At 42.7% G+C, this 24,800-nt stretch overlaps 2 protein-coding genes across 2 annotated transcripts in view; both read right to left on the reverse strand.

Annotated features, from left to right (window-relative positions):
* Positions 1 to 17,365, reverse strand: part of LOC106568321 (interleukin-6 receptor subunit beta) — a 39,710-nt gene extending 22,345 nt beyond the window's left edge. Inside the window, exons 1-3 of the mRNA XM_045719918.2 lie at positions 17,063 to 17,365; positions 13,915 to 14,013; positions 9,389 to 9,530 (exon numbers count right to left, since the gene is read on the reverse strand). Of these exons, the coding sequence (XP_045575874.1) occupies positions 9,389 to 9,530; positions 13,915 to 13,987 (215 nt within the window). The 5' untranslated portion in view covers positions 13,988 to 14,013; positions 17,063 to 17,365. The remainder of the gene's footprint in view (positions 1 to 9,388; positions 9,531 to 13,914; positions 14,014 to 17,062) is intronic.
* A 1,737-nt stretch (positions 17,366 to 19,102) lies between these two features.
* Positions 19,103 to 20,789, reverse strand: LOC106606562 (relaxin-3). The gene is made up of 2 exons (XM_014202852.3): positions 20,536 to 20,789; positions 19,103 to 19,580 (listed from the first exon to the last, which is right to left on the reverse strand). Exons 1-2 carry the CDS (start codon positions 20,726 to 20,728, stop codon positions 19,315 to 19,317), a joined length of 459 nt encoding a protein of 152 aa, XP_014058327.2. The 5' UTR covers positions 20,729 to 20,789; the 3' UTR covers positions 19,103 to 19,314.
* Between the last annotated feature and the right edge of the window lie 4,011 nt (positions 20,790 to 24,800).

Raw genomic sequence — 24,800 nt, forward strand, 5'->3', positions numbered from 1 at the left:
TATTGTATCAGTAAAAAAGTAAAGGAAGTTTCATTTAAAATGTTAGATAGAATTATTCCTGTGAAACATGTTTTGGAAAGATTCAAGCTAAATATTGACTATAACTGTGATTTCTGTGGAATGGAGAAAGAGACCATTTTGCATTTGTTTTTTGCCTGTATTTACAGTACATTTTTTGGGATTGACATACAGAATTTTGTTACAAAAAAATAGGAAAGGTTGTACTATTTAATGGTTTTGATACAATTATTTATTTCAGAAATTCTGACATAGATAAAGATGTAGTATATTTAATTCAACTGCTAATAATACTAGGTACATTTCATATTCACAAATGCAAATGGTCTAATTCAAAACCAAACTTTTTTCACTTTATAAATGAATTTAAACAATGTGGCACTACTTTAACTAAAATGAAAAACAAAAAGACAATTAAAACTTGTGGTATTATTAATGAATATGATTTGTTTGTTTAGGATTCCTGGCAATGTAAATCGTTTGTATGTATGCTTGTTTGCATGTGACTATTCCTCTTTTGTTTGTTGATGTTTGTTAAAAAATAAATAAAAAATACATTTAACAAATTTAAAAACACGGTTGTCTCGCGTCGAACTGCGCATGTGCAAGCTGTCAAATCAAAGGCACTGTCACGTCCTGACCATAGTAAGATGTGATTTTCTATGGTAGAGTAGGTCAGGGCATGACCTACTCTACTATTGTGTTTTGTGTTTTTCTAGGTTTTCTATTTCTATGTTCTTAGGTTCTAGTTTTTGTATTTCTATGTTGGCTTGTTTGGGATGATCTCCAATTGGAGGCAGCTGGTCCTCGTTGTCTCTAATTGGAGATCATATTTAAGTAGGGGTTTTTCTTCCTGGGTTTTGTGGGTGATTATATATTTTGAGTAGTGTTTGTTTCTCTCTGTGTCACGGTTTGTTGTTTTGTCATTTTCAGTTATTTGTGTATTGCAAAGTTTCACGGATTTAATCAAATGTGGAACTACAACCACGCTGCACTTTGGTCCGCTCCTTTCGACCGCCATGACAGGCACTCCTTCAATATGAAGTAGTTTTTGACGAAAATTAAAACGTGTCATTTTGTCACCTTCACGAGGTTTGAGTAATAACAAGTTCAACTACTTAAAGCTACAATATGTAATTTTTTGGGCAACCGGACCAAATTAACATAGTTTTTAGTGTTATAGATCTGTCATTCTCATTGAAAGGAAGTTTAAGAAGAGGTACATATGTTCTATGTGCGCTATTTCTATGCTTTCCGTTCTTAAGTTTTGTTTTTGTGTCTTTTACTTTCGGTTTTGTACACAAGCTTCAAACAGCTAAAAATACTATATTGTTGGTTGTGGGAAAGATATTAGATGGTACAATGATTCTCCACACTGTACTTGCTTGTTTTGTCACAAACTGAAATTAGGCGAGCTATTAGAATTTTAGCAAACATAGTGCATCTTTAAGACATTGGATCGAATCTAGGTTGTCCCTTTCGATTTCAATAAAATTAACAACTAACGGAAGAATTTGTCATTTCTCTCATTGACTTCTCGAACCCCACGACTGGTCTGTTTGGTCTGTTTCTCAATCGTTCCCGGAAGTTTTGCGATTTTGTGGCTCTGGGTTTAGAAACTCTGTGCTTGTATTTTTTTTTTTTACCTAGACTACTAGTCTAGGTAAGAAAATACAAAGATTAAGGCATTGTAATAATTCCATGCAGAAGCATTTGAAAATAAACATTCATGGGATCAGCGCCATTGCTAACTAGCAACACTGGTCCCATGAATTGCAAAGAGTTATGGTAAATTAGAACACTGTTGTCTTAACCTTGAAATCTTCAACCTATATGTTGGCTAGATGGTTGTAGTATTTTTCCTTGCATTAGCATAAAGTGCTTATTTTTTCACCAGCCTTATGATATGCTTCAAACCGGTTGCCTTCAGCCTAGGCACCGTAGCTACAATGCTTGAGTTGGTCCCATGGTTGATTCAGAGCGGTACAACTTTCGCATTATTGTGACGTTTACCTTACCATCGTCAACCTAGGAGCAAAGCAGGAAGTAAAAGCAGGACACGTACCCATCAGTATGTGCTGTGATTTGTTGATTAAACTCAACTGACATTCCAATGTATGAGCCACATCAGTTAAAATCATTAGAATTAAAATTTTACATTACCATGGAAATTATTGCATCACAATAGAAGGCAGCCATTGCGAGAGTACCTATGAGTTTCCCAGTCAAATTGCCAGGGTTAGAGGTTCCAAGCCTGTTTTATTCATTCTACAGTATTTCTGTATGTGCTGATGCTGCAGGGAGAGAGGTTTTGCCTAGGCAACCGAAGACTTGTTTGTTACAACACCTTGCTTGTTTCAGCAAAGCGCAACGAAGTTTCATGATGTTAAGAGTCCATGTTACCGCAGAAACGGACTCAACCACAAGAACGCCCAGCAGTCCCATCTTCAGTCAGTTGTTTGTTCCACAGCATGGTTATGACAGTTATTTTATTTTATTGACAGTTTTCATCCATAACCGTCGATTACACAGTTATACAGTAATTGTGCCAGTCCTAGCTGCAGATTAGCATTGTGAATGCCCACCACCGCGAAAAATAAAGCCAAATTCCCACTTCCCACTTGGTTACGAATGCAGCATAAGAGTCCGCCTCTTATGGTGCATTTGTAATCAAGTGGAAAGTGGGAATTTACCACCATAGGGTTAGCTATAGGACTCTAGATGCATAAAACCTGTTTTTGGCATGGAAATTGCCAATGAGGGCTTAGAAAAGTAATAACACGTGATAATAAAAGTAATGATAAATACAAAATGAGTAATGACAACACGGGGTACCAGTACCGGGTCAATGTGCAGGGGTACAGTGCTTCGGAAAGCATTCAGACCCTGTGACTTTTTTCATATTTTGTTGCGTGACAGCCTTATTCTAAAATTGACTAAATCATTTCCCCCCTCATCAATCTACACACAATACCCCCAAATGAAAAAGCAAAAACAGTTTTTTTGATTTTTTAGAAGAATTTTAAACATAAAAAACTGAAATAATTGGATTGGAAACCCAAATTGGTCTACATGGACAAGTTCTGGCCTGGTTTAGATCTTATCTGTCGGAAAGATATCAGTTTGTCTCTGTGAATGGTTTGTCCTCTGACAAATCAATTGTAAATTTCGGTGTTCCTCAAGGTTCCGTTTTAGGACCACTATTGTTTTCACTATATATTTTACCTCTTGGGGATGTCATTCGAAAACATAATGTTAAATTTCACTGCTATGCAGACGACACACAGCTGTACATTTCAATGAAACATGGTGAAGCCCCAAAATTGCCCTCGCTAGAAGCCTGTGTTTCAGACATAAAGAAGTGGATGGCTGCAAACTTTCTACTTTTAAACTCGGACAAAACAGAGATGCTTGTTCTAGGTCCCAAGAAACAAAGAGATCTTCTGTTGAATCTGACAATTAATCTGGATGGTTGTACAGTCGTCTCAAATAAAACTGTGAAGGACCTCGGCGTTACTCTGGACCCTGATCTCTCTTTTGAAGAACATATCAAGACTGTTTCAAGGACAGCTTTTTTCCATCTACGTAACATTGCAAAAATCAGAAATTTTCTGTCCAAAAATGACGCAGAAAAATTAATCCATGCTTTTGTTACTTCTAGGCTGGACTACTGCAATGCTCTACTTTCCGGCTACCCGGATAAAGCACTAAATAAACTTCAGTTAGTGCTAAATACGGCTGCTAGAATCCTGACTAGAACCAAAAAATTTGATCATATTACTCCAGTGTTAGCCTCCCTACACTGGCTTCCTGTTAAGGCAAGGGCTGATTTCAAGGTTTTACTGCTAACCTACAAAGCATTACATGGGCTTGCTCCTACCTATCTTTCCGATTTGGTCCTGCCGTACATACCTACACGTACGCTACGGTCACAAGACGCAGGCCTCCTAATTGTCCCTAGAATTTCTAAGCAAACGGCTGGAGGTAGGGCTTTCTCCTATAGAGCTCCATTTTTATGGAATGGTCTGCCTACCAATGTGAGAGACGCAGACTCAGTCTCAACCTTTAAGTCTTTACTGAAGACTTATCTCTTCAGTAGGTCCTATGATTAAGTATAGTCTGGCCCAGGAGTGTGAAGGTGAACGGAAAGGCTGGAGCAACGAACCGCCCTTGCTGTCTCTGCCTTGCCGGTTCCCCTCTTTCCACTGGGATTCTCTGCCTCTAACCCTTTTACAGAGGCTGAGTCACTGGCCTACTGGTGTTCTTCCATGCCGTCCATGGGAGGGGTGCGTCACTTGAGTGGGTTGAGTCACTGACGTGGTCTTCCTGTCTGGGTTGGCGCCCCCCCCCCCCCCCCCCCCTTGGGTTGTGCCATGGCGGAGATCGTTGTGGGCTATACTCGGCCTTGTCTTAGGACGGTAAGTTGGTGGTTGGAGACATCCCTCTAGTGGTGTGGGGGCTGTGCTTTGGCAAAGTGGGTGGGGTTATATCCTGCCTGTTTGGCCCTGTCCGGGGGTATCATCGGATGGGGCCACAGTGTCTTCTGATCCCTCCTGTCTCAGCCTCCAGTATTTATGCTGCAGTAGTTTATGTGTCGGGGGGCTAGGGTCAGTCTGTTACATCTGGAGTATTTCTCTTGTCTTATCCGGTGTCCTGTGTGTATTTAAATATGCTCTCTCTAATTCTCTCTTTCTCTCTTTCTGTCTTTCTCTCGGAGGACCTGAGCCCTAGGACCATGCCTCAGGACTACCTGGTATGATGACTCCTTGCTGTCCCCAGTCCACCTGGCCGTGCTGCTGCTCCAGTTTCAACTGTTCTGCCTGCGGCTATGGAACCCTGACCTGTTCACCGGACGTGCTTGTTGCACCCTCGACAACTACTATGATTATTATTATTTGACCATGCTGGTCATTTATGAACATTTTAACATTTTAACATTTTGACCATGTTCTGTTTTAATATCCACCCTGCACAGCCAGAAGAGGACTGGCCACCCCTCATAGCCTGGTTCCTCTCTAGGTTTCTTCCTAGGTTTTTGGCCTTTCTAGGGAGTTTTTCCTAGGGAGTTTTTCCTAGCCACCGTGCTTCTTTCACATGCTTTGCTTGCTGTTTGGGGTTTTAGGCTGGGTTTCTGTACAGCACTTTGAGAATATCAGCTGATGTACGAAGGGCTATATAAAAATAAATTTGATTTGATTTGATTTGAAATTTGAAAATTTGAAATAATACATTTACATAAGTATTCAGACCCTTCACTCAGTACTTTGTTGAAGCACCTTTGGCAGCGATTACAGCCTTGAGTCTTCTTGGGTATGACACTAAAAGCTTGGCACACATGTATTTGGGGAGTTTCTCCCATTCTTATCTGCAGATCCTCTCAAGCTCTGTCAGGTTAGATGGGGAGAGTCGCTGCTCAGCTATTTTCAGGTCTCTCCAGAGATGTTCGGTCGGGTTCAAGTCCGGGCTCTGGCTGGGCCACTCAAGGACATTCAGAGCCTTGTCCCGAAGCCACTCTTGCATTGTCTTGGCTGTTTGCTTAGGGTTGTTGTCCTGTTGGAAGGTGAACCTTCGGCAGAGTCTGAGGCCCTGATCGCTCTGGAGCAGGTTTTCATCAAGGATCTCTCTGTACTTTGCTCTGTTCATCTTTGCCTCGATCCTGACTAGTCTCCCAGTACCTGCCGCTGAAAAACATCCCCACAGCATGACGCTGCCACCACCATGCTTCACCGTAGGGATGGTGCCAGGTTTCCTCCAGATGTGACGCTTGGCATTCAGGCCAAATAGTTAAATCATGATTTCATCAGACCAGAGAATCTTGTTTCTCATGGTCTGTGAGTCTTTAGGTGGCTTTTGGCAAACTCCAAGCAGGCTGTCATGTGTCTTTTACTGAGGAGTGGCTTCTGTCTGGCCCCTCTACCATAAAGGCCTGATTGGTGGAGTGCTGCAGAGATGGTTGTCCTTCTGGAAGGTTCTCCCATTTCCACAGAGGAACTCTGGAGCTCTGTCAGAGGGACCATCGGGTTCTTGGTCACCTCCCTGACCAAGGCCCTTCTCCCCCAATTGCTCTGACCGGCCGGCCAGCTGTAGGAAGAGTCTTAGTGGTTCCAAACTTCTTCCATTTAAGAATGATGGAGGCCACTGTGTTCTTGGGGACCTTCAATGCTGCAGAAATGTGTTGGTACCCTTCCCCAGATCTGTGCTTCGACACAATCCTGTCTCGAAGCTCTACGGACAATTCCTTCGACCTCGTGGCTTGGTTTATGGTCTGACATGCACTGTCAACTGTGTGACTTTATATAGACAGTTATGTGGCTTTCCAAATCATGTCCAATCAATTCAATTTATGACAGGTGGACTCCAATGAAGTTGTAGAAACATCTCAATGTAACAACCTCTTTCCAGAGGGGGGTGTGTGTGGAATCAGGAGCAGGAGAGCAGAAGGGTTCCAGGGAATCAAATGTATTTTAATACAGGCGGTCCCAAAAGCACAGCACAAAACGCACAAGGAAACCACACTAAATATATCATCCACCCACAGGGATTGGAACACAGTTCCCACAGAGGAGAAACCTCAACTCCGAAAATCTAGCGAACACAAATGTCCATGGCAAAACACATACCGTTCAAAACCGAAACCAAAATCCCGTGGTGCAGGCACGCACCCCTTACCGTACTAACTAGTAACAATCCCGCACACATCCTAACCTGCAGCGGGGAATAATATACACACCGAATCAGACACAACAAGACACAGGTGTGACAAACCAGACAGTGCTAAACGAAAAGGAAAAATGGGATTGGTAGCAGCTAGTAGACCGGCGACGACGACCGCCGAGCACCGCCCGAACAGGGAGGGGAGCCACCTTCGGTGGACGTCGTGACACTCAAGGATGATCAATGGAAAGAGGATGCACCTGAGCTCAATTTCAAGTCTCATAGAAAAGGGTCTGAATACTTATGTAAATAAGGTATTTCTGTTTTATATTTAAGAATTTTTTTTAAAGTAGAAAAGTAGAAACTAAAACTGTTTTCGCTTTGTCATTATGGGCTATTGTGTGTAGATTGATGAGGAAAAACGTTAATTTAATATATTTTCGTATAAGGCTATAACATAACAAAATGTGGAAAAAGTCAAGGGGTCTGAATACTTTCCAAATGCACTATACGTACATATAACTAGGAATAAAGTGACTAGGCAACAGGATAGATAATAGACAGTAGCAGCAGCATATATGTGATGAGTCAAAGAAGTTAGTGCAAATATGGTCAGTGCAGATTGTCCGGGTAGCTATTAAACTAACTATTTAGAGGTCTTATGACTTGGGGGTAGAAACTGTGTTGGTGTGTGTGGACCATGATAGATCCTTAGTGATGTGGACATCAAGAAACTTGAAGCTCTCGACCCACTCCATTACAGCCCTGTCGATGTGAATGAGGGGGTGCTTTGCCTTCCGTTTCCTGTAGTCCACGATCAGCTCCTTTGTCTTGCTCACTTTTGAGGGAGAGGTTGTTGCCCTGGCAGTCTCTGACCTCATCCCTATGGGCTGTCATCGTCGCTGATCATGCCTACCACCGTTGTGTCATCAGCAAACTTAATGATGGTGTTGGAGTCCCTGGGTGAACAGGGAGTACAGGAGTGGACTAAGCATGCACCCTTGAGGGGCCCCCGTGTTTAGGGTCATTGTGGCGGATATGTTGTTGCCTACCCTCACCACTTGGGAGCGGCCCGTCAGTAAGTCCAGGATACAGTTGCAGAGGGAGGTGTTCAGTGCCAGGGTCCTTAGCTTAGTGATGAGCTTGGAGGGCACCATGGTGTTGAACACTGAGCTGTAGTCAATGAACAGCATTCTCACATAGGTGTTCCTCTTGTAAAGGTGGGATAGGGCAGTGTGGAGTGCAATAGAGATTGCGACATCTGTGGATCTGTTGGGGCGGTATGCGAATTGGAGTCGGTCCAGGGTGTCTGTGATGATAAGTACCTTGATGTTCTTGGGCACAGGGACTATGGTGGTCTGCTTGAAACAAGTAGGTATTACAGACTGGCTCAGGGAGAGGTTGAAAATGTCAGTGAAGACACTTGTGTGGAGTAAAGGTGATCTAGAGTTTTGTCGTCTGTAGTTGCACAGGTGACATGCTGGTAGAAATGATGTAAGACAGATTTAAGTTTCCCTGGATTATAATCACCGGCCACTAGGAGCGCGGCCTCCGGATGAGCATTTTCTTGTTTGTTAATAGTGCCATACAGCTTGTTGAGTGCGGTCTTAGTGCCAGCATCGGTTTGTGGTGGTAAATAAACAGCTACAAAAATATAGATAAAAACTCTTTGTAAATAGTATGGTCTACAGCTTATCATGATGTATTCTAACTCAGGTGAACAAAACCTCGAGACTTCCTTAACATTAGAGAACGCACACCAGCCATTGTTAACAAAGAGACACACACCTCGGCTTTATACCTCTTCAAACAACACAAACAACGCAGTTTGCACTCGTTCAGTTTGTTTGCCAACTCATAGAAGTAGTAAAAAATGTTTTTGACTACTTCAAAATGGAGATGGCCTCAATGGCACTGCCTGAGCGCTCACAGATGCCATAATGGGAAATATATAAAGATGATATCGCTATCATTCTCTGTGTTTACCACATATGAATGGAAGAAAAGAAAATCCTCCAACTGGTAATTACTAGTGGGAAACTTGTCTGTTTCGCTCGCTTGAATGCTTTATCTGAGATTGATACGTCTTTCTGTCGGTGGCCTCTCTGTCAAATAAATTATCACTATTTCAATATTTTATTTGGACCGACAAGGTGGTACGGTAAGGCACATAAGTCCGGCCCTGGTACGGGCAGAACCATTGAGCCATCTCCATTTTCAATAAGTCCATTTTCTTCTTCTTCTACTTCTATGAGTTGACAAACAAACTGAAAGGGTGCATACTGCCATCTAGAGTGTGTTGTTTCAACAGGTATAAAGCCAAGGATGGTGATTTACTACCACCTACAGTTATGGAATGTTTACTCACGAGTATAATTCATTGGCTGATCCCTCCTGATGACCCAGATGGAATCATGTGATCCTTCCTTCACCCATAGGAAGTCCCACCCAGTTGACTACTTTAAAATGGTGAATCCTTTGATGACAATGTCCATGCCAAATGGGTTTTATCCATATAGAGTCCTCTGTCTAACGTTATGGTGGTAAACTCCCACTTCCCGCTTGGTTACAAATGCAGCATTAACCCATCAGTTTCTAAACACCACGAGTCACCGCGGGTTTCCAAACACAGCGAATAAACAGCTATTCTTGCATCTGTGTAGGAACAGTATATGATAGTTATGATGTATACAGGCTATAGTAGACATGTCTTTACCCCTCCGTAGAATTCCAGTGCAGGCTGTAGGAGGTGGGGATCTGTGGGTCCTGTCCTGGATCCCAGAAACAGTGGATATCTGCCTGTCGTCCCTCCGTATAGGGGATGTGACACTGGGGAGCGGAGGGAGGAGATGGAGGGCCTGCAGAGAGTGAGGGAGACAATGAGGGAGGTAGAAGTGAATTTCAATTGATAGAGTAAAAAAGACAGACAAAAAGAGACAAATCCAATCAAAGTTTATTTGTCATGTACACAGTTTTGCAGATGTTATCACAGATGCAGCAAAATTCAAGTTTCTATCTCCAGCAATATATAGCAATACAATAATAATACACACATAATCCAAAAGCTAAAAGAATTATGAAAAATGAAGACATATCAGAACAAGCAATGTCAGAGTCCGGAATATAAGTAATATATATATGAATAGTGTGTATGGACAGTATGTAAATAGAAAAGGTCTGTACAGCAGTAGTTTTGTAATTTTTTATTTCACCTTTATTTAACCAGGTAGGCCAGTTGAGAACAAGTTCTCATTTACAACTGCGACCTGGCCAAGATAAAGCAAAGCAGAGTTACACAGAGTTACACATGGAATAAACAAACATACAGTCAATAACACAATAGAGAAAAAGTCTATATACAGTGTGTGCAAATGAGGTAAGATAAGGGAGATAAGGCAATAAATAGGCCGTAGTGGCGAAATAATTACAATTTAGCATTAAACACTGGAGTGATAGATGTGCAGAAGATGAATGTGCATGTAGAGATGCTGGGGTGCAAAGGAGCAAAAAATAAAAAATAACAGTATGGGGATGAGGTAGTTAGGTAGGATGGGCTATTTACAGATGGGCTATGTACAGGTGCAGTGATCTGTGAGCTGCTCTGACAGCTGGTGCTTAAAGTTAGTGAGGGAGATATGCCATTCAGTGATTTTTGCAATTCGTTCCAGCCATTGGCAGCAGAGAACTGGAAGGAATAGTTATATAGGATGAGCCATGACTAGAATACAGTATATAAATATAAAGTGGGTAAAACATTATTACAGTGGCCTCCCGAGTGTCGCAGCGGTCTAAGGCACTGCAGTGCTTGAAGCGTCACTACAGATCCAGGTTCGATCCCGGGCTGTGTCGCAGCTGGCCGCGACCGGGAGACCCATGAGGCGGTGCACAATTGTCCCAGCGTCGTCCGGGTTAGGGGAGGATTTGGCCGGTCGGGATGCCCTTTTCCCATCGCGCTCTAGCGACTCCTGTGGTGGGCCGGGCGCATGCACACTGACATGGTCGCCTGTTGTACTGTGTTTCCTCTGACACATTAGAGCGGCTGGCTTCCGGGTTAAGCGGGCATTGTGTCAAGAAGTAGTGCGGCTTGGTTGGGTTGTGTTTTCGAGGACGCTTGGCTCTCGACCTTCGCCTCTCCCGAGTCCGTACGGAAGTTGCAGTGATGGGACAAGACTAACTACCAACTAGAGAGAAAAAGGGGTAAAACATTTTTTATAATAATAACATTATTAAAGTGACCAGTGTTCAATGACTCTATGTACATAGGGCAGCAGTTTCTAAGGTGCAGGGTAGAGTACCAGGTGGTAACCGGCTAGTGACAGTGTCTAAGGTTCAGGGCAGGGAACAGGGCGGAGGCCGGCTAGTGATGACTGTTTAACAGTCTGAGATGGCCTGGAGAAGCTGTTTATCAGTCTCTCGGTCCAGGCTTTGATGTGCCTGTACTGTCTCCGCCTTCTAAATGGTAGAGGTGAACAGGCCATGGTTCGGGTGACTGAGGTCCTTGATGAGCTTCTTAGCCTTCCTGTGACACCGGTGTTCTAGATGTCCTGGAGGGCAGGCAATTTGTCCCCAATGATGTGTTGGGCTGACTGCACCACTCTCTGGAGAGCCCTGCGGTTGAGAATGGTGCAGTTGCCGTACCAGGTGGTGATACAGCCCGACAGAATACTCTAGGTGGTGCATCTGCAGAAGTTTGTGAGGGTCTTAGGGGCCAAGCTGAATTTCTTCAGTCTCCTGAGGTTGAAGAGGCGTTGTTGACCATTTCAGGTCCTAAGTGATTTGCACGTTGGGGAACTTGAAGCTTTTGACCCTCTCCACTGCAGCCCAGTTAATGTGGATGGGGGCGTGCTCTCTCCGCTGTCCTTCGTTTTGTTGACGTTGAGGGAGAGGTTATTTTCCTGGCACCACTCCGTCAGGGCTCTCACCTCCTCCCTGTAGGCTGTCTCGTCATTGTTGGTAATCAGGACTACCACTGTTGTGTCGTCTGCAAATTTGATGATTGAGTTGGAGATGTGCGTGGCGATTTCACGGAAACAGATAGTGAGAGAGAAAGAGAGAAATAAAATCCAGATGACATTTATCTTTAAAGGAACTGTGCCAGTTTAGCGTTCCTTCTGTTGTCATTGCCATCCACTTGAATCTAGACCCCCCTCACACACACAATGTTGAAACCACAAGCACATACTGAGAGCGTTTCAAGGAACATGAAGCCCAAATAGGAAATGATAACAAGACAGAGATCTTGCGAGGTGGTGACACCCTTCCTCTCTCAGAGTTCCTCTCCTCTTCTAGTATCAGTATGACACATACAATCATAACCACACACCAAGGGTTGTGTTCATTAGGCACCAAACAGACGAAAAACGTCTGAAACAGGGAGGAACTACCTGGACTTGTCCAATAAGAAACACTCATATGCGTTTTCCATTGCAAAACTTTTCCATTGCCTTCTATAATGAACACAACACAAGGTCCATAGCATATGTGATATGAGTAACAGGGTGGTGATTAGGAACCATTTACTTCTTGGTCCCCTACGCATTAGTTAAGACTGATACTGATACGATCTCTATGGAAGGTTGTGTTGAATAAAAGGAAGGAAATGGGGATGCATAAAGTCTAGCAGATGTTATAGCGGGTGCAACGAAATGCTTGTGTTACATTGCATGTCAGAGCAAAAACCAAGCCATGAGGTTCAAGGAATTGTCCGTAGAGCACCGACTGTGTCGAAGCACAGATCTGAGGAAGGGTACCAACACATTTCTGCACCATTGAAGGTCCCCAAGAACACAGTGGCCTCCATCATTCTTAAATGGAAGAAGTTTGGGACCACCAAGAGACTTCCTAGAGCTGACAGCCCGGCCAAACTAAGCAATAGGGGGAGAAGGGCCTTCGTCAGGGAGGTGACCAAGAACCCGATGGTCACTCTGACAGAGCTCCAGAGTTCCTCTGTGAAGATGGGATAAACTTCCAGAAGGACAACCATCTCTGCAGCACTCCACCAGTCAGGCCTTTATGGTAGAGTGGCCAGACGGAAGCCACTCCTCAGTAAAAGGCACATAACAGCTCGCTTGGAATTTGCCAAAAGGCACCTAAAGGACTCTCAGACCATGAGAAACAAGATTCTCTGGTCTGATGAAACTAAGTTTGAACTCTTTGGCCTGAATGCCAAGCGTCTGGAGGAAACCTGGCACCATCCCTACGGTGAAACATGGTGGTGGCAGCATCATGCTGTCGAGATGTTTTTCTGCGGCAGGGACTGGAAGACTAGTCAAGATCGAGAGAAAGATGAATGGAGTAAAGTACAGAAAGATCCTTGATGAAAACCTGCTCCAGAGCACTCGGGACCTCAGACTGGGGCAAAGGTTCACCTTCCAACAGGACAACGACCCTAAGCGCACAGCCAAGACAACGCAGGAGTGGCTTCAGGACAAGTCTATGAATGTCCTTGAGTGGCCCAGCCAGAGCCCGGACTTGAACCCGATCGAACATCTCTGGAGAGACCTGAAAATAGCTGTGCAGCAACGCTCCTCATCCAACCTGACAGAGCTTGAGAGGATCTGCAGAGAAGAATGGGAAAAACTCCCCAAATACAGGTGTGCATTTTTGTTATACTGTTTATACATACTGTGTATTTACAATGCATTGAGAAAGTGCATTGAGAAAACTCAAGGCTCTAATCACTTCCAAAGGTCCTTCAACAAAGTACTGAGTAAAGGGTCTGAATACTTATGTAAATGTTATATTTCAGTTCTGATATTTTTATGGGGTATTGTGTGTAGATTAATGAGGGGAAAAAAACTAATTTAATACATTTTAGAATAAGGCTGTAACTTAAAAATGTGGGAAAAGTCAAGGGGTTTGAATACTTTCCAAATGCACTGTAAATACACAGTATGAAAAAACAGTTTAACAAAAATGCAATGTACAGTAGTAGATGTATTAAAATGAGATATGTGAAGAATACAGTACATGAATGCACAGTGTGAAAAACAGTATAAAAGAAACAGTTCAGTGTTTAATAATAAGAATGAACTAATAACAGAGACATACAATCAGATCAAACATATAGATCAGCATTACGGTTTAGTCCATCTAAATTATTTGAAGAAACCCCAGAGCTCAGGGAATGGTGGATCTGAGGGTGTGTCAAATAAAGATTATAAATAGTCACAAGGAGAATTTCCTGGTCACATGACTTTACCAGGAAAAAGATCTGGGATCAGTCCAGTGTGAAGGACTCACCTGGTTGAGGTAAGCAGGAGTGCAGTAAGAGCAGCAGGATCAGCAGGAGGCATGGTACTCTGGGCCATGCCATTACTCACAGCACTATGCCATCAGCACCTATGGAAAACACACACACCAAATGAGTGGTGAATGGCAGGTGTATGAATGTTTCAGAATTCTCACACACACACGTGGACACACACGCACAGACAAAACTTTTACACTTACACACACACACACACACACACACACACACACACACACACACACACACACACACACACACACACACACACACACACACACACACACACACACACACACACACACACACACACCCTTAAAGGTCCAATGCTGTCATGGACCTCGTAAGGATTGGACCAAGGCGCAGCGGGTAAAGTGCTCATCTTCTTAATTTATTTGAAGTAACGTGAACACTTAAACAAAAGTAACAACACGACGAAACAGTTTGTCGTGGACGAATCAGTATTAGTTGGGTAACATAGATAATTAAGATGTTTTATTAGTATAATATGCTTATTTGAGGTACTTGTCATTAGAAAGTGTCCATTGGACTCTGGTGTCTTTTCAGTTGCATGTCTACCTTAGCTGGGGCTCAGACACTTGGGGCCCAGAGAGGGGAGAGGTCAGACTTGTCGTCATGAGAATGTATCTTTACCTATTTCTTAAACCATGTGAAGGGATGGCGTGATTAATGGGGATCCAATGACTTGTCTCCACAATGTCTGTGAGCAAGTCACTCCCTCCTTTTCTTTATTGTGGGGAGGATTATGGCAGTAAATGGACCCTTGTATGTCCTCTCTTAGATCTCACACTTATCCTGTGATAATATATGGCCTAGAGGCTCACTCCCCCCAGTGAGCCTGTCCAGGAGTGGGGTCAAGAGGGGGTTTACTTGAGATGGGAGTATCTAGAGTTGACAATTGATATATGCCATTGGATGAAATAGTTATGTTCAATACCGTACCAGGGAGGGACGGTTCTAAGGAGACCAGATACTGGGCTATATAATGAACCCTGTTGACATAGCAGTTACTGTCTGATGTGTTTTATTGATATCTGTCATACAAAACTTAACCTTAGTGAACTGTTACTCAGTATCTGTGGTTTGTCAATGTACGTTGAAGGGGGTGTATCGTTGCTATAAAAGATCCCTGTAGCCATTCTGTAATCACCTTGTTCAATAGTTCATTCGAGAGAGTGCATTATTGAAGGTCAAGTACTTTTGCAAAAGTATCTTAAGTATTAAAGATGTAGTTTAACTCGGACTGGTGTGTTTGTAACTCTTCTCATTTGGTAATGCAGAAATTAGCCACCACAAGTTCCATAAGGCACACAGGCTATTCAGAAAATAACCACCCACAAAACACAAGTGAAAACAAACCCAACTAAATATGGCCTCCAATTAGAGACAACGACAACCAGCTGCCTCTAATTGGAGGTCATTGCCAAAAACCCAACATAGAACTAGAAAACTAGATATACACATAGAAATAGAAAATATAGAACATAAACCAAAAACACCGAAACATACAAAACAAACACCCCCTGCCACACCCTGACCAAACTACAATGACAAATAACCCCTTTTACTGGTCAGGACGTGACAAATGCAGCCAGATTTAATATCAATATCAAATAATTTCTGGGTAACAAATAAAAAGTACCTTACTGTGATTGTTTTCAATTGAAATGATCAACAACAACAACATAGCTTCTTAGCAAAGAGCAATTTATAAAGCAAGAATTTTGCTAGGACTGTCTGGGAGTGATCTGAGTAGGGAATGTCAAACTGAAAACTAGCTGTTATTGGCAAAGAGGTTTGAAACTCTCTTTCTTATTGGTCTATTAACTCATTTAATGCCAGGTGATGTCACCAGGCAGGTAAAATATCCATCCCACCAAAACAGGCTGAAATGACATTTCAAACAGCTCCTACACTAAAAGGGCATTATCATAATTTTCACAATTTCACAGTATTATTCCAACCTCATAGTGTGGAAATATATAATTGAAATAATATCAAAGTGGTCAACCGCCTCTGTTTTGGTAAAAAGATGAGGGATGGGCCTGGAGAAATGTAACCACTCTCAAATTCATAGACAGGGCTATGGATGCAAGGACTGACCATGCATGATATTAAAATTATAGTTTTAACCATGCTTTGGGGCTAGACAGTGTTTGTTTACATTTACATTGTTTACAAACATTGGAGTAAAACAAGAATGATCTTTGGTGGTAGGTGTTGTTCACACAGTAACGTGCAAACCTTTTCAGTGTTACAGCCAATGATTTATATATACACTAGATGACTGCTTGGGGGCGATGTGTTGAAGCCACTGTGCCTCCAGCTTGGCACTCCCTCCCTTACTGTTGTAAAAAATACTTTGGAAGCTATAAAAATGTATGTATTAATGTCAACATTCGTTTTTGCCACATGTATTCTATTATAGACATCTTAACTGACAAGGGAGAAATCTGTCGTTCTGCCCCTGAACAAGGCAGTTAACCCACTGTTCCTTGGCCGTCATTGAAAATATGAATTTGTTCTTAACTGACTTGCCTAGTAAAATAATACATACTTTAAAATTATATTATGTGTGCTTAACATAAACATTTTAAATATATACAAATGTCTTCCTTATTAAAGTACAATTTTTAGAGATTACTAATGTTACTGCCCCACTACAACAACAAAAATTACAAAAATACATGTAATTTCGTCCTTGAAATATTTAATGGAAATACTGTAGAATTTCATTCATTCCTATAGATTGGTGTTCCTACACTGGCCAATACATAACAATCAGCAATCCAGGGTTTATATACATCATTGGTTACATATCTGTCACTGTCTTCGCCACTGACATATCTGCCACTCTGTGTATTGTGTAGCCTACATACATATTTTTAAGCCAAAAGCACATGATGACAAAAGCATCTGGTTTCTATTAACCATTGTTGTCATGTTATGATGCAAATTAGCTTACCATAGCCATAAGTATAGAGATGAGAGTGAACATGCAAAGTCTTGTACTATTTCAAGTCTAAAAACGTTATACTGGTAGGCCTAATGATCAATATGATTTCGGCAAACTGTAAGTTATGTTGAAAAATAAGTGGTTCGAAAAATAAGAGCTATTACCTCGTCATCAAGAAAGACATCAAAATAACGGAACTTCCATCTTTCGCCAGCATTCTATTGTACATTGAATGAATTACGTGCGCAGAAGTTTGGGTGCTTTTCGCTGCACACTGGCTGTATTTCATTCCAAACGATGCTTCCTCCCTTGCATCCTCGCTCACTCCCTTTCACTCGAAATGATCAGACTGAATAGGTAAAAGCAATATGGCAGAAACTAGATTGGATATGTGTGTAGACCTAACTATTTCTCACGCGTACAGCTTGTCTATGATCCGCAAAGCGGAGTGTAATGAGCCCCGAAGGAAGTGGACACATCTCTAAAAAGCTCCGTGATCTGTCTATGACCCGCCTACTTTGTTTTACGGAAATTGCCTTTGGCAGCGATCCCCTATTGCATCAATTTTAACCCTACATAATAAGGGTGTTTTCACATATAGTCAGTCCTCTTTAAAATAACTGATCTCAGTCCTCTTTAAAGTGAACTCTGGTGTAAAAAAAAAAGCGAAATATCTCAGTTCTCTTTGTATTCACACTGCCCTTTCCTTTGAATGAGGACTCAACTCTTTTGCCAGTTCACTTCCCCTATTTTGTGGCCCGAATCCGTTTTGCATTTACATTTCTATGTTTAGAAGGGAACCAGGATCTTTTTCCAACATTCACTTAATGCACTGTGGGTTTTTCAAAGTGCAGGCGGAGCCGTTCAATGAGAAGGTGTTATCCGACAGCTAGATATACCTTATACCTACTTACATTTTGGAAGCTAATAGATTGCATTTAGTGAAAAGATGAGAGATAATAATTGTAATCAGAATATACTTTTAACATGTAAATAGTATTGGAAACATAATAAATGAATTTATGTAGGCCACTGCCACTTCCAGATTGTATCAGTTTTGTTCAGTTCCCTTAGGGGCTCCTTTGAGGGGTCAAGTGTGTTTTATTCCAGTGGGATTGTGCTCCATTTCAATGAGTCATTTTATTCAAAACGCAATATTTTTGTGCAGTAGAATTAAAAGTTGCTTTACACATGTCATAGGCCAACTCCATTATGTCCTATGGCCCTATGTTTTCCTATGTCATGATTCTGGCATTGGCCCTATCTGTGGCTGGTGGGAAAACATACCAAAAGTCAGAATGTTAAGCAAATCAAATCTTTATTAAAACCTTTATAACAGGTTCATAATCCAAAATAAAACAGATTTGACAGATTAAAAAATAAAATAAGGGCCATGTGAATGACGACAGTGAATGGACAAAAAGTATGAAGGATCCAAAAACAGCAATGGAGAAAGAGGTCTGGAAACCACATTTCATCACAGGTAGCCAAATTCCACACGTATAGAGACAGGAAGATATCGGTATTCAGTCCCAGTCGGTAATGACATAATAATAAGGAATTCCCGTAGACCACGCCCATAAATTGGGGGAAACCCGCAGATTTTTTTGTTATACAGAAATAACAAAACATGCCAAAATACTCCTGTGTTGTTCAATGTACATGTAGTAGCCAGGTCAGAAATTCCGACCTATGGTTCGCAATGGTCCCACGTTGGGAAATAGAGCCTGCGAGAAGAGCCCTGTGGCTTCAGGCTATTCGGTGTGGGAAATGTGGGGACGCGGTGTCCAAGTAGGCTATACGTAGCTATGTGTGTGGAAAACATGTCATCACGGTTAACACATTTAACTTGTTTAGCTCATACTGTCCGTTTGTAATTCCACTGGCTGGATAGTCAGATTGTTTGTGCTGTTGGTCTTGGCTAGCTTAATGTCCCGGTCGGTAGCTAGCTCTCACTCAAGTTGCTGCTAGCATTGTCATGAAAAAGGGCATAATAAGGGAAGCCCTACAATATTACGTTTTTCTAAGTAGTGAGAACGCTAGGGAGAGGCAATATTGAAAAGTAATCTTTAGACATGTTGTACTTTTCTTAAATTGAGTTTTGTAATTGACTAAAACAAGCAGACAATGAGAAACTTGCGTTTGAAAAAGATAACGTTTTTGCTGTGAGCCAATGAGGAAACCTAGGTAAACACAGGTTGTTTTACAGGCAGGTAGGGTCATCACGTTCAATCTAATACCGACTGGGTCTATATGGAGAATAAGGTTATATTCTCCCTGCACAGTTAACATGATACTTTAACTCGGAATTACTGGGGAGAGCAGTTAGAAAAACCGAGAGAGAGAGATATGAGAAAATACAAGGTATGTGTAGGGCTATGTGTGTGCATGGGAGGGGAGAGAATGCGGTGGATTCTCAGCAAATGGAGCTGATATCTCCCTTGCTGCAGCCCCACTTGCAGCAGGCGTTGGACAGGCCCACCACCACATCACGGCCCTTACGGTCTGACATACGGAGAGCCTCCAGTATCTCCTCTGAGATGAGGGAGCGGGCTGGCCTGCTGATGAACACCCCACCCTCCTGGACATGCTGGAAGGGACTCTCTGGGACCTGGGAGTCTGGGTTCCAGCCTTCAGATGAGTCCTCGTCATGGGAGCTGAAAGGGTCCTGAGGGAAGTCTCCTGAAATGCAGTTTATAATAGGAGTGTTTAAATGTGATATTGACTCTCAGTGCTGCTTAATTTATACATTCAAAAGGCAAAGATTACTGTGTTTCTATTTCAAATCAAATGTTATTTGTCACCTGTGCCAAATACAAGTAAAAAATAGATAAGTCATTTTTTTAAATAAAAGTAACAAATAATTAAAGAGCAGCAGTAAAATAACCCTAGCGAGGCTATATACACTGGGTACTGGTACAGAGTCAATGTGAGTAGCAGTAGCGTAAAAGGGGGGGGGGGGGCAATGTCTGAGTAGCCCTTTGATTATCTGTTCAGGAGGCTTATGGCTTGGGGGTAGAAGCTGTTTAGAAGCCTTTTGGACCTAGACTTGGTGCTCCGGTACCGACTGACACTCGGTAGCAGAGAGAACAGTCTATGACTAGGGTGGCTGGAGTCTTTGACAAATTTTTGAGCCTTCCTCTGACACCGCCTGGTATAGGGGTCCCGGATGGCACGAAGTTTGACCCCAGTGATGTACTGGACCGTACGCACTACCCTCTGTAGTGCCTTGCGGTTGGAGGCCGAGCAGTTGCCATGCCAGGCAGTGATGCAACCAGTAGGATGCTCTCGATGGGGCAGCTGTAGCACTTTTTGAGGATCTGAGGACCCATGTCAAATATTTTCAGTCTCCTGAGAGGGAATAGGCTTGTCGTGCCCTCTTCACTACTGTCTTGATGTGTTTGGACCAATGCACAATACATTTAAAAAAATGTAAAAAAATGTGTGGATGTTATACATTCCAATGGACAAAGCCAGTGATACAAAAAAAGCCAACATAGTTCTTTCCCTTTACTCAGCAAACCATAAATCACTGATAAATTGAATCAGGTGCATTACTGCTTGGCTAGAATCTAAATGTGCACAATTTAGAAACACAATGACCCAATAAAAGGCTTGTCCAGCCGGCATGCCTCACCTGCACTCCCGAGTGACCGTCTCCAGCGAGATCCTCCACAGGTGAAGATGACCGCCCGGATGAACTCCCGGCCACATAGCTTCACTCCATACGTGGGGCGCTCCATCCCCTGCACCCCAGCCACTAACAGACACACAGCTAATACCAGTGTTTTCCACATCATGTCCCAGGAGGTGAAAGAACGAGTGAGCATACAAGGAGAGAGAATAGATTCTTCAGTGGTAGACTGGGCTGTTTTTTTCTCAGTCTCTGTGGTGGCGAGTGTTGTGTGACTTCCCCAGTGACCTGGTATTGGTTTATAAAGGGGTCCTCAGCCATACGAGGTAGACATGGAACTTGCACACGCACATCCTCCCAACCAGGACAGTCATAGATAGGAGAGAGAGATAGACCCAGAGACCTTTATGGAGACAAAGCACTGACCAAAGGTGGCATAATTAGCCAATACTGCTCAAACGCGACGATGATGTCAGAGTAGTTTGTAATCTGATTACAGGAAAAACTAATTTTCTGGATGTCAAACCCACATTTCATTTGAATCCTCACCTGCACCTTTTTTGTGGTCATCAGCCACCTCACACTCACTTGATCACCAGACATTTCTGCTTATGCAAAGCAAGTGTTAATGTGCAGAGTTACAGTGTAGTGGTAACACTCCCTAACACGTTACATACAAATCCCATCCGGAGACCAGGGTTCAATCCCTGTGTCCACCCTTCCCACTGTTTCTCCCTCTTGTCTATTTCCTCACTATCTGAATAAAGTGTCAAAACACTTTAAAAATACACATTTAAACTTGATCAAATCTTCTACAGGGGTACAGTAGGAATGTTGGGTATGATGACACAGTTCAGAAGTGTGATGTCAAAATGTCGCTATCAAGAACATGTTTTCTCAAACACAAATACCCAGTTTAGTACTTACAGTATACTACAAATGTACATATGTGCTACATTTCAGTAGTGGATGATCCAGCCTCCAGACGGAGGAGGAGCTGTGACTGTGGACGACGACGAGGTGCCCGTTGAGGAGCTCCGTGGCCTGTCTGTCAGATGTCTCTACATCTATGCTCCCTCCTCTCAAGATACTACCTTTCTGAACTGCCAATCATCTGAAGGTGACCATTGCCAAAATACTGACAGATCCCTACATTTGTTTTGTTAAATAGTTTCTGGTTTATTTTGTTTTCAAAGTGACTTTGAGATTCTGCTTGTAATGAAAAGCGATAAATAAAATACATATGTTTATTATTATATAGAACTTACTTTCAAGTAAAACTTCAACTCTTCCCCTATACCACTTCACACCTTTTCAGTGCTGACTCTGTGTAACCCCAGCTGCTCTGATTATTCTCCCATGACTTGCTTCTCCCCTCATATTTCTTCATCTCTCTCTCTCTCTCTGAAAAAAGAGGGATGAAGTCACAGGTGGGGGTTTCACACAGCAAGGAGTAGGGGGTGCGTGCAACAGAATGAGGCAAAGCGGGTGACATTTTCAAAGGCAGATAGCATGGAAGTCATCATCTGAGTCAAACAAAGGCTGGGGCCCTATCTGTGTCACCGCATAGTTAAAGGTCTCCCGTTTCAGAATTGACAATGGATTTGTGAATTTGTAATTAATAGGTTGATAACAATGCGAACAACATGGTATTTCAGGGGGACGTTGGAGACTCATTTGCACATTGTCTAGTGGTGAGTGACCAGGTGAGGAGGTTAAGAGAGCGACATTGATGGCGACTGAATGTGTTTCTTTTTGGATAAATTGTTTGTGGCCAGTACGTAGACTTTGTCTGTATACGTGTGTGTGTGTGTGTGTATGTTTGTGTGTGTATTTGTGTGTATGTATGTGTGTGTGTGTAAACTCAGCAAAAAAATAAACGGCCCTTTTTCAGGACCCTGTCTTTCAAAGATAACGTGCCTTAGGCATGCTGCAAGGAGGCATGAGGACTGCAGATGTGGTCAGGGCAATAAATTGCAATGCCCGTACTGTAAGACAACGCTACAGGGAGACAGGATGGACAGCTGATTGTCCTCGCAGTGGCAGACCACGTGTAACAACACCTGCACAGGATCGGTACATCTGAACATCACACCTGTGGGATAGGTACAGGATGGCAACAACAACTGCCCGAGTTACACCAGGAACGCACAATCCCTCCATCAGTGCTCAGACTGTCCACAATAGGCTGAGAGAGGCTGGACTGAGGGCTTGTAGGCCTGTTGTAAGACAGGTCCTCACCAGACATCACCGGCAACAACGCCGCCTATGGGCACAAACCCACCGTCGCTGGGCCAGACAGGACTGGCAAAAAGTGCTCTTCACTGACGAGTCGCGGTTTTGTCTCACCAGGGGTGATGGTCAGATTTGCGTTTATCGTCAAAGGAATGAGCGTTACACCAAGGCCTGTACTCTGGAGCAGGATTGATTTGAAGATGGAGGGTCCGTCATGGTCTAGGGCGCTGTGTCACAGCATCATCGACTGAGCTTGTGCATTACAGGGAAGACATCCTCCTCCCTCATGTGGTACCCTTCCTGCAGGCTCATCCTGACATGTCCCTCCAGCATGACAATGCCACCAGCCATACTGATCGTTCTGTGCGTGATTTCCTGCAAGACAGGAATGTCAGTGTTCTGCCATGGCCAGCGAAGAGCCCGGATCTCAATCCCATTGAGCACGTCTGGGACCTGTTGGATCGGAGGGTGAAGGCTAGGGCCGTTTCCCCCCAGAAATGTCTGGGAACTTGCAGGTGCCTTGGTTGAAGAGTGGGGTAACATCTCACAGCAAGAACTGGCAAATCTGGTGCAGTCCATGAGGAGGAGATGCACTGCAGTACTTAATGCAGCTGGTGGCCACACCAGATACTGACTGTTACTTTTGATTTTGACACCCCCTTTGTTCAGGGACACATTATTCCATTTATCTTAGTCACATGTCTGTGGAACTTGTTCAGTTTATGTCTCAGTTGTTGAATCTTGTTATGTTCATACAAATATTTACACATGTTAAGTTTGCTGAAAATAAACGCAGTTGACAGTGAGAAGACGTTTCTTTTTTTGCTGAGTTTATGTGTGTGTATGTGTGTGTGTGTGTGTATGTATGTTTATGTGTGTGCAAGAGCACATTCCCTCCCCAATATTTCCCCCTAGACATAACTACGACAAAACAACCAACAAAAATTGGAGCTATGTCGGTCGCTGGGTCTGTACTTAGTCACTGGTAAGCTTTGAGGGGACTCCAATGGTAGGTACACCTACAGTTCATACCTTGGCAGTGGTTTTGTAGATTGCTTTATCACTGATCCCAACCCAGAGTCTCTCAGAGCATTCACAGTCAGCCCACTGACACACCTATCAGATCACAGCAAAATCCCAGTCTATTTGAAAAGCGCAATATTCAATCATGAGGCATCAAAGCCAAAGGGACTGCATAATACTAAGACATGCTATCGATGGAAGGAAAGTAGTGTAGAAACCTACCAAAAGACAATTGGGCATCAACAAATTCAATCCCTTTTAGAAAACGTTTCACTGCAATAGTTAAACTTGTCATTACAAAGCCTAAAGTATATCTGACCTTTCAGCTGCCTTATCAAATCTAAAAATGTCAAGCAGACAAACTAAGAAAATTAACAATGACAAATGGTTTGATGAAGAATGCAAAAACCTAAGAAAGAAATTGAGAAACCTATCCAACCAAAAACATAGACCCATGTATTTCACTGTGTTTCCCACGCCAATAAATCCCTTTACATTAAATGTGAGAGAGAGCAGGGAGAGAGAGAACCGAATCCATGTTTAACTGCTCATTTTTATTCAGTGTTCATATACAGCGTTGTTGTTTTAGACAACTAAATTCACTGATCACTCATCTGCAATATAATAGTTATGTCACTTTCGCTTAACCTTATTGCTCTAAAAGAGCTCGCTACACTAGGTCTAGGCCTACACAATAATAAAGTTGCATGCTTGCAGACCAGGTGACATTGAGGTCGCATTGTGTAACTTAATGTAACATTTTATTTCAACGTATTTGATCAAATAAAACGGCGATCAAACTGAAATACAGTGTTACTACCAAATCACAAGTTGATTGACATTAGAATAATGACATTTCTATCCCGGATATGGGATCCGCCTCAGTTGTTTTAATTTCATGTTCAAGCTGGACACCGGTTTCTCACAAATGTGATGAAGTGCTTTGTATCGGCAAATTATGTGGTACTACCACTTTAAAAGATGTTGGGAGTTGTCTGCCAATCAGCGCG

This window comes from Salmo salar, chromosome 06 (genome assembly GCF_965601325.2).
Source record: "Salmo salar chromosome 06, fSalSal1, whole genome shotgun sequence".
In the NCBI taxonomy this organism is placed as follows: Eukaryota; Metazoa; Chordata; class Actinopteri; order Salmoniformes; family Salmonidae; genus Salmo; species Salmo salar.

Bases quoted from the DNA above. Each gene is read 5' to 3' on its own strand.
- LOC106606562 (XM_014202852.3), bottom strand. From the start codon at position 20,728: ATGCTCACTCGTTCTTTCACCTCCTGGGACATGATGTGGAAAACACTG. The intron at 19,581-20,535 runs GTGAGGCATGCC...ACTGCATTTCAG, and splicing joins ACGGTCACTCGGGAGTGCAG to GAGACTTCCCTCAGGACCCT.